The sequence below is a fragment of the Vigna unguiculata genome, chromosome 11, assembly GCF_037176805.1.
Source record: "Vigna unguiculata cultivar grain cowpea cultivar isolate G323 ecotype 2 chromosome 11, ASM3717680v1, whole genome shotgun sequence".
NCBI lineage: Eukaryota > Viridiplantae > Streptophyta > Magnoliopsida > Fabales > Fabaceae > Vigna > Vigna unguiculata.
In genome coordinates this window covers 2,697,315-2,710,617 of record NC_140802.1, presented here as the reverse complement: position 1 = coordinate 2,710,617, position 13,303 = coordinate 2,697,315, and the positions used below count along the sequence as shown (strand labels likewise).

The 13,303-nt window shown below is 28.4% G+C and overlaps 1 protein-coding gene across 1 annotated transcript; it reads right to left on the bottom strand.

The window, feature by feature from the left end:
* Window positions 1-882: 882 nt before the first annotated feature.
* On the bottom strand, window positions 883-5,947 carry LOC114168205 (hydroxyproline O-arabinosyltransferase RDN2). The gene is made up of 9 exons (XM_028052942.2): window positions 5,782-5,947; window positions 4,431-4,904; window positions 3,698-3,765; window positions 3,403-3,604; window positions 2,843-2,940; window positions 2,658-2,727; window positions 2,482-2,553; window positions 2,191-2,304; window positions 883-1,174 (listed from the first exon to the last, which is right to left on the bottom strand). The coding sequence occupies exons 2-9, from the start codon at window positions 4,824-4,826 to the stop codon at window positions 1,115-1,117; spliced, it is 1,080 nt and encodes a 359-aa protein (XP_027908743.2). The 5' UTR covers window positions 4,827-4,904; window positions 5,782-5,947; the 3' UTR covers window positions 883-1,114.
* Between the last annotated feature and the right edge of the window lie 7,356 nt (window positions 5,948-13,303).

The window sequence follows — 13,303 nt, the reverse complement described above, 5'->3', positions numbered from 1 at the left end:
TATATTATATTAAATCATGCTCACTTAAAAAATATCAATTGTTTCTTTTTCCTACATATTTTAATATTTGCGAGTCTATCTAATTGTACTTTAAAATACCTTTGTTTTTTTTTAAATCATATAAATTTTAAGTGATCTTTTTCAAAGACTTTTATGGTGTAATTTGAATTTTAAAATATTTATGAAATATTAAATCTTGTATTTGCAATCCTTAAAAGGTTTCAGATATTGATTAAAGATTGTAACTCAGATTATTTACCATTTCTAGAATAAAGTTTGAATTAAATAAACAATGAAAAAGTCTTTTTTCTTTTTAAAAAACTGAAAATAGATTATAAATATTTAGTTCTTTATTTATTTTAAAAACTTCATCTTTCTAAAGTTATAAATTCTTTATTTTTTTTCTTTCAAAGTTTTTAAATTGGTTGCTTGCTTATCTTTTTCATGATTAGATCACATGTTTGAGGAGGTATTTGATGAGATTTAAACAGGTCAATAAAAGTTTTGATTTAAACAAGTTTTGTTTTCCTACAATTGATTTAATTTTTTTCCCCTTTCCTACAATTTCTTTCCTAAACAAGGAACAATAATTTGTCGGTTATATAATAAGGAAAATAATTTTTTAGGTAACTTTCTTAAGTTTAATTTAAAAAAATAAAAAAAATCAATGAAAAATTGATCAAAGATACCTGAAAAGTTTGTAAATCCGTTAAAAAAGTTTTGTCCAGTGAAATGTCGATTTAAAATATTTTTATTCATTATGCTAATATGCAAATCTAAGAAACAATAGATAGAAATTTTAAGCTTCAATTTTGCATAAGCATCACGAATGAATAGAAACAAGTTATGCATACAAGAGAATGTTAACAAATACACGATCAATTTGGAAGCCAATACTTATTGAACAAATACCATTCAAGAATATATCACCACAAGAACGCAATATGAAAGATTTATCCTGCATTTAAATTGGCATAAAAATGGGTATAGTTTACATTAATCTATGATTCTAAGACTAAATTCGGGACCAAAAAAGATTCAGTGTCTACACTCGTGTTCTATTTTTCTCGAAATATGCACTTTGGATAAGATGATAGAGGATGGAAAATATTTACTATGTCTCCCAGTTTGGAATGTTTGCACTAGCTTCGTTCACCATCTTTACAAGGGTCACCTGCACACATTATCATAAGCAAACAACACATTAATAATGCTTTCTATCATGTTTCTGTTTCAGATAGACAGCACTAGAAGAAAGATTGGACAGAACCACTGCTAGTGGTATATATAAAACTGTAATCAAGTCTCAATGTATGAGGTGTTTCTCAATTCTAAAACACATGAGATCAAGGAATTAATCATTGGTTTTGATGCACTGATACTTCGATTTGTATCACGTATTCATATTTATATCTCATATTTTAGGACACTTTAATAACAATTGTTCATAAAGTATCCAATCTATGAAGTACTGATACTTTTATGATTACAATACTCCATAACTTTTTATTTGGACAATGTGTTGTGTACATCAAAGACCGTTAGAAATAAAAAATAAAACAACAATCTTATGACTATATCAGTGTAATTATGTATGGATACGACACATGATGAAACGTGCGAATACAACACGTGATGAAACGTGCGAATCGGATACGAACTGTGTATTGAGTATGAAATGTGTATTAGATACGACACATGTATCAGATAAGACATGATAAATAAATGACTGTTATTGTGTGAATCCAAATTAAAATCACATGTATTAAAAGTCAAAATAAAAAATGATAAATTATTGTTATCATAAAAGTATTACTACTTTATACATTAGATATTTCACTGATAAATATCGGTAAATTATTCTAAAGTATTGGGTATGGAAACATGTTAGACATAGATACATAACACAAATTGACGTATCAAAACATCATATGTATGCTTTCATTACTGATTCACATTCAGACACTAATACATGCATGCTGATGGGGAAAAAAAATACCATTTTCTTCTCACTTTTGTGCAAGTAAAATGAAAACATGTATGACATTACAGACAGAGTTTCTCAAAGGATCTTGTGTAAAAGTTTTATGGTAAAATCCATGCATCAAGAAAAGGTGTTCTAGATACATATTATTCCAATAAGATAGGATAAAGTGCTTAAATCAATAGGCAAGTCCTACATACACATACCACACTTTCAGGAACTCCTGGTGGGGGCAAAGGCAAGTTTTTTGGTGGAGGTCCTCGTAGATGTGACCTTTTGTCAAATCTCCACTCACCAATTTTGCCATAAGTCAATTCACCCTGAGAATCATGAAACACACTAGTGAGACAAAAGTATATCTGCCAAAGCAAAGTTCCATAGCATAGCAAGAAACAAAGCAGATTTGACAAGTTCAGATATCTGTTCACTGAAGGCAAATTTATGACAAATGTTTGAAGATCACAACTATGCAATTCAGGGCAAAGAAATGATTTTACCTTCATATTGTAGTCACAACCGTAAGTATAATGAAGTATGTATTTCTTTCTAGTTTCAAGATCCCAGGGTGGCTGAAAAGTCACAGACAAGAAAAGCAAAACTAGAATTGGGTAAGCTTGTCATTTATAACACAAAGATTAAACACCAAATCCAGAAACATGGTGTTATGCTAAACCTGTAGCATGAAGTCTTTCCTCAGAATGTGCCTCACGCCATGCAGAGCAGATGCAACAGCATAAGCATACCTTGGTTCCATAAGAAGAAAAAAAACCATTAGCATAAGCATCAAACTATCAGTTGCAGCACCTCATCTAGAAGAAAAATATCTGCAACATTAATCTGTTATGCGGTAAGACATACATTTCTAGCACCCATCCAAAAGCCTTATCAGTCTCTGGGTCCTCTTTCATCTTCAAAGAAATATTCATCCAAGTAGGAGCAATCTTTGCTATCAAATCCTGAAAAAAAAAACCAGAGAAGTACATAACAAGGAGTTTAGTTAGGTACATTGCATTGCATGCATATAAACAAAGAGGGGTGGTTGAGAGAAAAATCATCTTATCATTTGATAAATTATTAGACCCTCAAATATCCAAGTTCATTTTTTGTCATCTAATCCTAGTCTAAGGCTGCTAGCACATTGGCAGATAGGATCCACCAACAAAAATTCATTTTTTTCATAGATTCTGAACTGGGTCTATCATCAATATGAAATGGATCGGTGATAAGATGCGGTAATTGACCCTAGCGATACTATCTTATCGGATTGGGATCGGAACAATCAGCATTAAGATCTTTAGATACTGAGGAAGAAATCTACAGTCTAGAGAAGCAGAAAACAGTAACATTGTTAACAACAATAAGACATGGAAAGTAATTCGACTCGACCATGAAAAGAACGGGTATGGAAGAGATTCTACCTTCCTGATAATCACAGGAGAATTGCCAATTGGGTCAACATTTGTAACTGGTCCATATTCCTCAGGATAAAACTTCCTAATGATTTTTTCATTCTGATCAGGTTTGATGTAAAAAAATGGAAAAGCAGCTGGATTTCCTCCATAGGCCAGATTGGGCAGAGGGCGTAAAAATATATGATCAGGCTCTGCCATTAACACATATCTGCATCAAAAGGGAAGCAACTGGGTCATAATTCATTACTATAAAAAAAAGAAAAACAATAGATCACAATTCTGATAGTGTAAGAGATCTAACTCTTCCTCTATTTTAGCCTTTTCTAGCCACTGAACAAAGGCCCATGGCCTATTCAGAACGATGTATCCCTGCAAACAGATTATACAGTGCATCAGAAAACATCTAATTTGTATTGACAATAACTAACATCAGAGTGAGACATTCAGTTATTGACTATTTACCAAAATGTTAAAAACATCAATAACAAGAACTTAACAGAGGAACACAAATGTGGAGAGACAAGCCAAAAAAAACTCAAATATGTGTCAAGCAGTTGATATTATTTGCACATGAACTTCTAAATCATATCTATGTTTTAAACAATTGGACCTCAAAATGTGACCAAGCAAATATTTGAAGAATGAACTCTTCAGTATCAAGCTTCTAATAGATTCATCTTGAAAAGACAAAAGAAAAAGACCACCTAAATTTTCGTTTCTTTGGTGTTATGTATGGCCATTAGAAATTTAGTTATGTCAATCATTTCAAAACGTATATTGCATAATGGATTTTAGAAACAATTTATCAACTCTCCTCCCTTCAATATCACTCTTTGAACAATTTCATTGACACCAAATCATTTTCTAAGATTTCACTTCTTTCAACAGAGTACCATGGTCCAAAACCCCCAAGCTTTTCATCAAATTCTAAGATTTGAACACAAAGCATGTACATTGATTTAGTGATCATGGTATATCACAATCAATTCTAACAGCAACTAGAACATTATAATGGAAAATGACAGTAAACTCACCCGGTCCAAACCTGCAGCAAGAGGATCAACCACAACAGTAGGAATTTCATCCATCAAGTTATCAGACTTTCCAGAATGTAGAATCCTAGTGAATCCTCCCATCTCTGACCCAGGTAACTTCTTTTGTTGCTTATACCAGTAATACATGACACGGCACTGCCATTTGTTATATGGAGCATCTGTTGCCGTTAATGCCACATGAAAAGGTGCTTTAGATGTCTTCCGATTCTTTACATGATCAGGCATCTCAAGAATGGGGTCAAAATACAATCCACCATCAGCAACAGATTCACCTTCCGAAGATCCATAGTGCCTTAGCATTGTTACCAGATTATACGTGGCAAAGGAAGAACCAAGAACTATAAAAATTATAAGGAATGTTGAAGCTCGTCCCATGGTCTTCCTATTCCAGAGAGATTTCAAAATATCATGGACCTCAACCTCCTAAAAGTTCTTCATAGAACAAACTATGCTCTGAACAAACAAATAGCTCTTCATCAGATTACTTGTTTCTCACTTCTTCAACTAACTAAGTTTCATTCAACACATCCAATCACCAGAATCAGACAAGTTGAAGAACAAATCAAATTGCAATTGTACAGAAGTAGGATCTAAGTTTAAACGGTCAGATCAGATTATAATTCAACCAGGTTTTCTGGAATGAACCCATCAATTAACTTAACAGCCAATTGCCACATAATTACATTATGTGGTCCCAATCAACCACTTCAATAACTACCTCTCAAAAATAAACTTTTCTTAGAAGCCAATATAAAGAAGAAAAATCATTTTCAAACAATAAAACGGAAAACAAGAAACATGCACACACACTCAATGGATAAGAAAAAAATATACAAATCTAATACTAGGAATAGAATCTTGGCACTGCATGTAAAAATCTTGAAAATGAAGAAAACAACCTATTCAGGATAGAAATTCAAAACTTCGGAAGCACTGCAGAAAAGGGTAAAGAGCCGCATTTGATCAAATATCACATACATAAAGTGAAAACCAGAAACAGAAGCAAACCAAGATTCCATCTTGATTTTCATTCCTCGTTGAGGATTCCCGGAATCAATATTGGTTGGGAAAAAATTATTTTTTTGGTAAAATAACAACAATAGCAATAAAGGTTGCATGGTGATTTCCAAGGAATTGGATCAAATTGCACTGGAAACCACCAATCCCTGCCCAGTGGTGAATCAAAAACAAGATTATAGAAAATGGGTCAAAGCTAAAATTTGAAGAAGTGGCAGCCATACTCCCAGAAAACTCAAATGGGTGTGCAGAAAAATTGCAAAAGTTAAGGAAACACAATAATGGAGACACAAACAGAGAGAAAAAAACGCACCTTTGAATTGTTAGAGTTTTTACAGTGAGATGATGATTTATAGATCAGAGAATGAGAGAGAGAAAGTGAGTTGTAGTTTGGTTGTTCTTCTCCCCCCGATGGAGGCAACACGGCGGCGATATCCTTTAATTAACTAATAACTATCACTCATTTTTTCCCCTTCATTAATTTCTTTAATTTCAATTTAAACCAATTGAAATTCATACAAAAAAGTCAACTTTCAAATGTAACTAATGAAGTAAATACTATATATTCCACGAAAGACACTGTCATTATTTTGACCCTTTTATTTTTTAAGATTGTCGCACAAAACTAGAAAACATGATAAAATAAATATGTAAATACAAATTAATTGATGAACAAGAATATAATTACCAAAGGAGTAATTAATATTATTTTAAGACGTTAAAATGATGTATAAATAAAAAAGTCTTCCAAAAATAGCAATAATTAAAAAGGAACGAAACAAGAATCTGCTAATGTACAGTACAGTTTTAATACAAAACTGTAAATTTGTGGCGGTTTCACTTGTTAAAATATTTAAAGAAAATAAATACTAATTAGTGATAGAGTTTATGTAAAAATAAATAAATTATAGGATTAAATATAATTTTGTTTCTTAACTTTGGGTGAAAAATTGGAATTAGTCTCTCTTCGTAACCTTGACCTAATTTAGTCCTTTAACATTAAAAATGTTTGAATTTAGTCTTTTTAACTATTTTTCTTAAAATTTATTTAATGTTTTAAACGTGTTTCATGAGAGTATTTGAGTTGTTTATCCCGCTAGTCAAATTTCCACTCCAATGTTAGCTAAGAAACTGTCTTGCAACACGTTTGAAACGTTAAATAAACTTAGCAAAATCTTGTTAAAATGACTAAATCTAGACATTCGTAAAGTTTGAGTACTAAATTAGGCCAATGTTTCAAAGAGGAACTAATTCGAATTTTCACTAAAAGTTAAGGGACTAAAAACATATTTAATCCTAAATTATATAATATTTTTACAAGATTATTGTTATCTTTTTTAAAAACATATTTAACCCTAAATTATATAATATTTCTACAAGATTATTGTTATCTTTTTTTAAAATATTATCATGTTTCACGACTAATACTAAATTTTAGAGGAATGTTGTTTACAAAATTTCTAACGCACTTGAAAAAGAAAGCTACTAAGACGCTTTCTTTCATTACATTTCTTTTTTTTTCAAATTTTAATAAATTTTAGGTTTCATTAATTTTTTTCTCTTAATTCAATAAGTTTTGTAATTTTTAATTAATATTACAGTGTGCTACTACTACTGTTTCTGCATAGATACGCAAATTGTAAATGTGAAACCTTGCTTAGTTAAAATCAAACATATTTTTAGTATATTTAGAGATCTTAATGTTTATGAACTACAAATGTACTATTTTTTTCACATTGTGAATAAATTAAATGTCAACATAAACATGATATTCAGATCTAACCTTTTTTTAAGTAATTATTAAATAGTCAATAGTCAATGGTCATGTAATAATATATACTTATGAGTTTCGTTTTAGAAGATTAAATAAAATTAAATTGATTAAACTGGTTCCTTTGTTTCTGTTTTTTTCAGATATCAACTCATCAAACTATCAAATTGTAATTTATAACTTAAATTAAGGAATTAGCATAAAAACTAGCTTACAAAAATAAAGTAGGGGATTAAAATATAGTTAAATTAATTAAATTTGTATACTTTGCCCTATAAAAATAAAGTTCTGCTAGTTTCTATTTACTTTACTTCTTTGAAGTTTATTGGAAAATTTTAATTTGTATATATTTTTTCAATCTAATGTCTAAATTTCTATTTGTTTTTCAACTGAAAGTGCTTCAGAGCTCATTCTATAATATATGCATGTAGTTAATTTTTCATAACAGCGTATTTAAGGAATACTCAGTTTAAAAAATATATAAATTCAGATGCTTAATTAAGAAAATTAAAACCTGGTAAGAAATATAATTAATTCAGAAAATTAGGAAATAATTTAACATGTATACATGAAAAATACGTATTTTTTCAATTGCAAATACATGAAAATGAACTTTTCAATGTCATGGAATATTTGTAAGATAAATAAAGAATATTTTTTATTCAAACCGAGAATCAAATAACATGCCACACACAATTAAGTAATAGTTTTAGATCAATGTAGTTAAAATCGAACGTGTTCATGATAAAAAAGTTTGAACGTGTTTATTTATTTATTTAATTGATTAATTCATCACGCTTCGTTGTTCTTGTTTTGTCATTTTCTACATTTAGTGACTTTATACCAAAATTCCAAAGGTCAAACAAAGTTAGGTGTACTCGAGGTCAAACATGAATTATAAGATTCCAGTGATATTTTTTCTTCTAGTGATGTTTTAATATTATATCAAAATATATGAATTTTATTTCTTAAAGAAAATTAATAATTTTTAGATTCAATAAATAAGAAAATTATTAACATGTGATGTAAGAAAAAAAAGAAGAGAATGCTTCGTTTTATTTATGTGATTACAAAAAAAAAAGAGTTTTTGTAAGTATAAAAGAGAGTTTATGAAAATTGAATAATGAATATTTTATTATTTTAATTTATAAGGTTAGTTGTAAAACATAATTTTATTTATTTATTATGAAATATCATATCTCAAAATTTTATCATTTTTAACTTTTTTTTTTAAATTTTGGAATGATTGTTTGTCATTTTCTATTTTAAAGACCGCTATCAGCATATATATTGACAATTCTACTTAATTAAGATTTTTAATTTGAATATTTTTTTCTTTTTCTAGATCTAAAATTCTCTTTTTTTTTTTAGTTGCATGAGTAAGGTCATCAATACGGTTATGCCATCGCATGTGACATGAAATAGGAAAATATAAATTTCTACCAGTTAATGTTATAATAAATATATTTGGTTATTGAACCAGGTCTCGGAAGCAATTTTGAACATATGTAGCTCTTTCAATTTTAAAAGAATTATTTGAAAACAAAGGATTTATAGTAATGGAAGTTAATATAAATTCACAATTAGTTTGTTTGAGATTTGAGGAAATAAATAAATATAAAAAAATAACTTTAAATACTTGTGAAATTTTGAGAACCGTATGTTAGATACTAAAGAATGTCTATATTATGAATTTCTGGAGAATTTCTTTTGATATTTAAAGTAAATATAAGTCTTTGATTGTTTATATTGTAATTGAACTATTGAAGTTGATACGAAAATATTAGTTTTTCGTTTTATGATTTGAATTGCATGTGTTACTTTGATATGAAAAATATACCGTTGAAAGCATATTAAAAGTGTACGGGTCAACAGAATTCTATGACGGTGCACAACATGATTGTACAATGTTAAATTATTGTAATTGATTTGTGTAAGTGTATTGTGAATTTGGATTTACGTATTGAAGTTATACTGTGACATGTTGAATTTTATTAGTAAATAGGGTTTAGTGTCAGAAAATTAACATTGGCTTTATTAAATTAAGTGGGACAGAAGATGAATTGGTTTTAAACCATTTTGTATAGATTGTTAATTAGGATTTGTCTGAGGGCAAACAAAGAGGTAAGTTTCGAGAGTTGATAAGTGTTCAATTTATTTGATTTTATATGTTTTTTTAATACTTGAAATGGATGAAATTGACATAAATTAAGGGGTTAAAAATGTTTTTTCTATCTCAACTTTTAGTGAAAATTGAAATTAGTCTCTTTTCAAAACTTTTATTTAATTTAGTCTCTCAACTTTGAAACTATATCGATTTAGTCTTTTTAAACAAATTTTTTAAGTTTAGTTAACGTTTCAAACGCGTTTCACAATAGTTTATTAGTTAACATTGAGGTGAAAATATGTTAAACCGTGTAAACAACTCAAATGATATCATGAAACGCGTTTGAAATGTCAAAAAAACTTAATAAAATTTGGTTAAAAGGATTAAACCCACACATTTTTTAAGTTGAAAGACTAAATTGAGTCAAAGTTTAGAAGATTGACTAATTTCAATTTTCACTTAAAGTTAAGGGACCGAAAACATATTTAACCCTTTATTTAAAAGTATTATATTAGATTAAACAAAATTAAGAGAAAAATAAAAAATTAAAGTTTTAAAATATAAAAATAAAGAACTTTTCATATTATTTTATTTTTTCCAAATGTAAAAAATTTCAAGTGTAAAAAATTACAAAGGTAAAAATATAAAAAATAAAATAATTTGAGTATTTTTATGCTAACTAGTGAAACTATATTTTGGAGTAGCTAAAAGGAAATTTGACTGATACTTCCAATATTTAGTATAGAGACTAAGTTTGTTTCTTATTTTGAGGCTACCTCACATGATGTATAGTTGAATAGTTTTATATATGAGTTTAGAGTTGTGGTTTCAATTACTAGGTCATTGAAGATATAATGAATTAAGCACATTGTCATTAAATATCTAGCTATAAGAAAATGTATTAAGTGATCATTGAGCACGGTAGAATTGAGTTGATGATTGTGGATCCTTTTATTAATGGCATGTTATTAAAGAATTTTAAGAATCATTTAGCGCCAATGGTATTTGGTTCCATGTTATGACAATCATTATTTTTACTTTGATAAAACTCTTTTTAGTTTTTTGTCATTTTTTTATGCACATATTTATTTATTTTGAGAAATTTCGTTTGACCCCGAATAAACATATGATTTATTCATTATAGTTAAGAATATTTGATAAGAGACTTGATATATTGTGATACATGGAAGATAACACTCACTTTTGGAGGATTTGTCACCATGATCCTTGTATTTTTAGTTTCTTGTATTGATTGACAATGGGATAAATGGACCAAATGAGAGAATATTGAAAATTTCCCAAATATGTGTTGTGGGATAATATGAGATATTCACATGGTCACATATGTCTATAGATGTGTTTCATTTGTGAGTTAATTTATAATTATGTGATATGTGGGATACAGTAGACATTCGTTTAAGTCTGCATTCATTTAAATTTGCATCCCGCATAAATTCGCATTTGTAAAGGAAAAATTCTCGGATTAATAATTTTGTGAATTTATTTTCAGAAAAAATCCATAAAGTCATTTGACGATTATTTTCGATTCATTCACATGTGATTGTCGATTGACCATTTTGTAAGATGCGACTAAGGGTAAAGAACACACCCTTACCTTGATTTATTTATCTGATGATAAATAAGGGGAATCTTTCAACTCACTTACATCTACGTCAAGGTTGATAACACTCTTTAATAAGTTGAAGATAACATTGTCTTGGTCAACTTCAACTTCGTCCAAACCAATTACTTATATTTTATATTCTTTTACATGTTATTATATATAGAGAGTATATGAATAAAATAAAATAACATTCATAATATCTATCATCTATATATATATATATGTATATATATATATATCATATCTCTCATATTTTCACAATCCCTACAAATTCTCAACACATTATGATATTTCATAATGTAATATTACTCCTAAAATTTCATAAGTCTGGATCCCAATTAAGTACGCATCAAACTTTCAAGATCAAAATGCAGACTTAAACGAATGTTTACTGTAATATAAGATATTCACATGGTCAAATATTTCCATAGATGTGTTTCATTTGTTAATTAATTTATAATTGTTGCAAAAATTTTGATATTGTAATCACGACGTTTTTCTATTTGAGGGTCCATTTGAAGTTAAATTTGTAGAAATGAGTCTCTTAATTTTTTTTTTACTAAATAGGGTTAAGTCGTTAGAGTGGAGGATGACATTACAGGTGAAGTCGTCCTCCACTTAGCTGGTTTCTTTTTTTTGTTTTTTTCCAAAAAAGCAAAGTCGTCCTTATAGAGGACAATTTTTGTGTTTGTGCGTAAAAAATAAAGTCGTCCTTATTCACGATGACTTTACTTTTTCAGTTTCTTTCTTTTTACGTAATTAATTAATTTTGATCTATTAAATACTATAATAAATCAAACATATCATAAAAGAATTTTAGTGCACTCATCTGCTGGTTCACCACCGGTTAAGAAGGAAATGATGGCAATTGCTAGTCGGTAGGAATTTTTGTACAGGTATTGTCTTTGGCAAGATTAAGAATGTTAAAAAATACTATCAAACAATAGTGAAAAAGTGAAGAGATAAACAATACTATCAAACAAAAAAATAAACCAACAAAATTAATAACGTCAAAAAAAAAAAAACTGAAAAAGTAAAGTTGTCATGTATCAGAACGACTTTACTTTTCACGCACATAGAAATCGTCCTTTGTAAAGACGACTTTGCTTTTTTGAAAAAAAGAAAAGAAGAGAAACCGGCTAGGTGGAGGACGACATTACAGGTGAAGTTGTCCTCCACCCTAATGACTTAACCCAATTTTGAAAAAAAAAATTCAACAGACCCTATTTTACAAATTTATGCTCAAATGGATCCTAAAATACAAAAAAGCCTGTAATCACATATAACTGATAGCAATTTATTATGACAACTACTCCACGATGGGCACAAAACTCTATAAATTTTAAATTTCACACATGTTTTTATCAAAGTTTAGAAAGTGTGGGTTTAAAACAAAAAAACACATTAAAGGAATCTCGTGAGAGTGACAATGGGTGAAGGTAAGCTTTTATTCCTTTTTCTGCATTAGTTATACACAACATTTTGTATTTTTTAATATAATATTGTTCATCACATATTCTTGGAAAAAACTTTATAAATAAATATGTCAAATTTTCATACGAACGAATCTTTTATATATTTATGAAATCTTTTGGATATCTATATTACATGAGTATTAATTATTTTAAATATTCTTGGCACTATTCATAGCAGCAATAACCATACCGAAAGAAATCAAGCTATTTTTCAATACAAGAAATAGAAGAAATAGATGTATGAATTGAAAGACCATTAGATGCTTTGAAATATCAAATGTGTATGACATCTTATTTGTTTATAATTCACATATGTCAAAATTTAAAAAGTATCATATATATATATATATATATATATATATATATATATATATATATATATATATATATATATATATATATATATATATTCAAACCTTCCTTCCTCTCAATACTGTTCCATGCTATAACCATTGTATCATTTATTATCATTCTCCGGTATTATTTATTATCATTCTCCGGTGTATAAAGTAAACATCATTTCTTATAGGTTAAAATATCTTTTTGGTCTCAATTTTTGTTAATTTTTGTCAAATCAATCCTAATTTTTTTTTATGCTCAAATATATCCTAATTTTTGTCAATTTTGTTTAATATGGTCATTTTTTGCTAATACCGTTTAGATCATTAATGACTAAGAACAGTGACTGCCACGTGTCACTTCGTATTTTTTTATTTTTTTATTTTTTTTAAATGTATACGTGTCAACCCAACAACCCGTGTTGAATATAAAACATTGACTTTAACACGTGACACACTGTTGGGTTGACATGTGTACATTCAAAAAAATAAAAAAAATCATGAAGTGACACGTGACAAT

What these genes read in the sequence shown, in the direction of transcription:
- LOC114168205 (XM_028052942.2), bottom strand. Translation starts at nt 4,826, where the DNA reads ATGGGACGAGCTTCAACATTCCTTATAATTTTTATAGTTCTTGGTTCT. An exon ending in AAGGCTAAAATAGAGGAAGA is followed by an intron (nt 3,605 to 3,697) that starts GTTAGATCTCTT and finishes CTTTTGATGCAG; the next exon opens with ATATGTGTTAATGGCAGAGC. An exon ending in CTCCTGTGATTATCAGGAAG is followed by an intron (nt 2,941 to 3,402) that starts GTAGAATCTCTT and finishes TTTTTTTTTCAG; the next exon opens with GATTTGATAGCAAAGATTGC.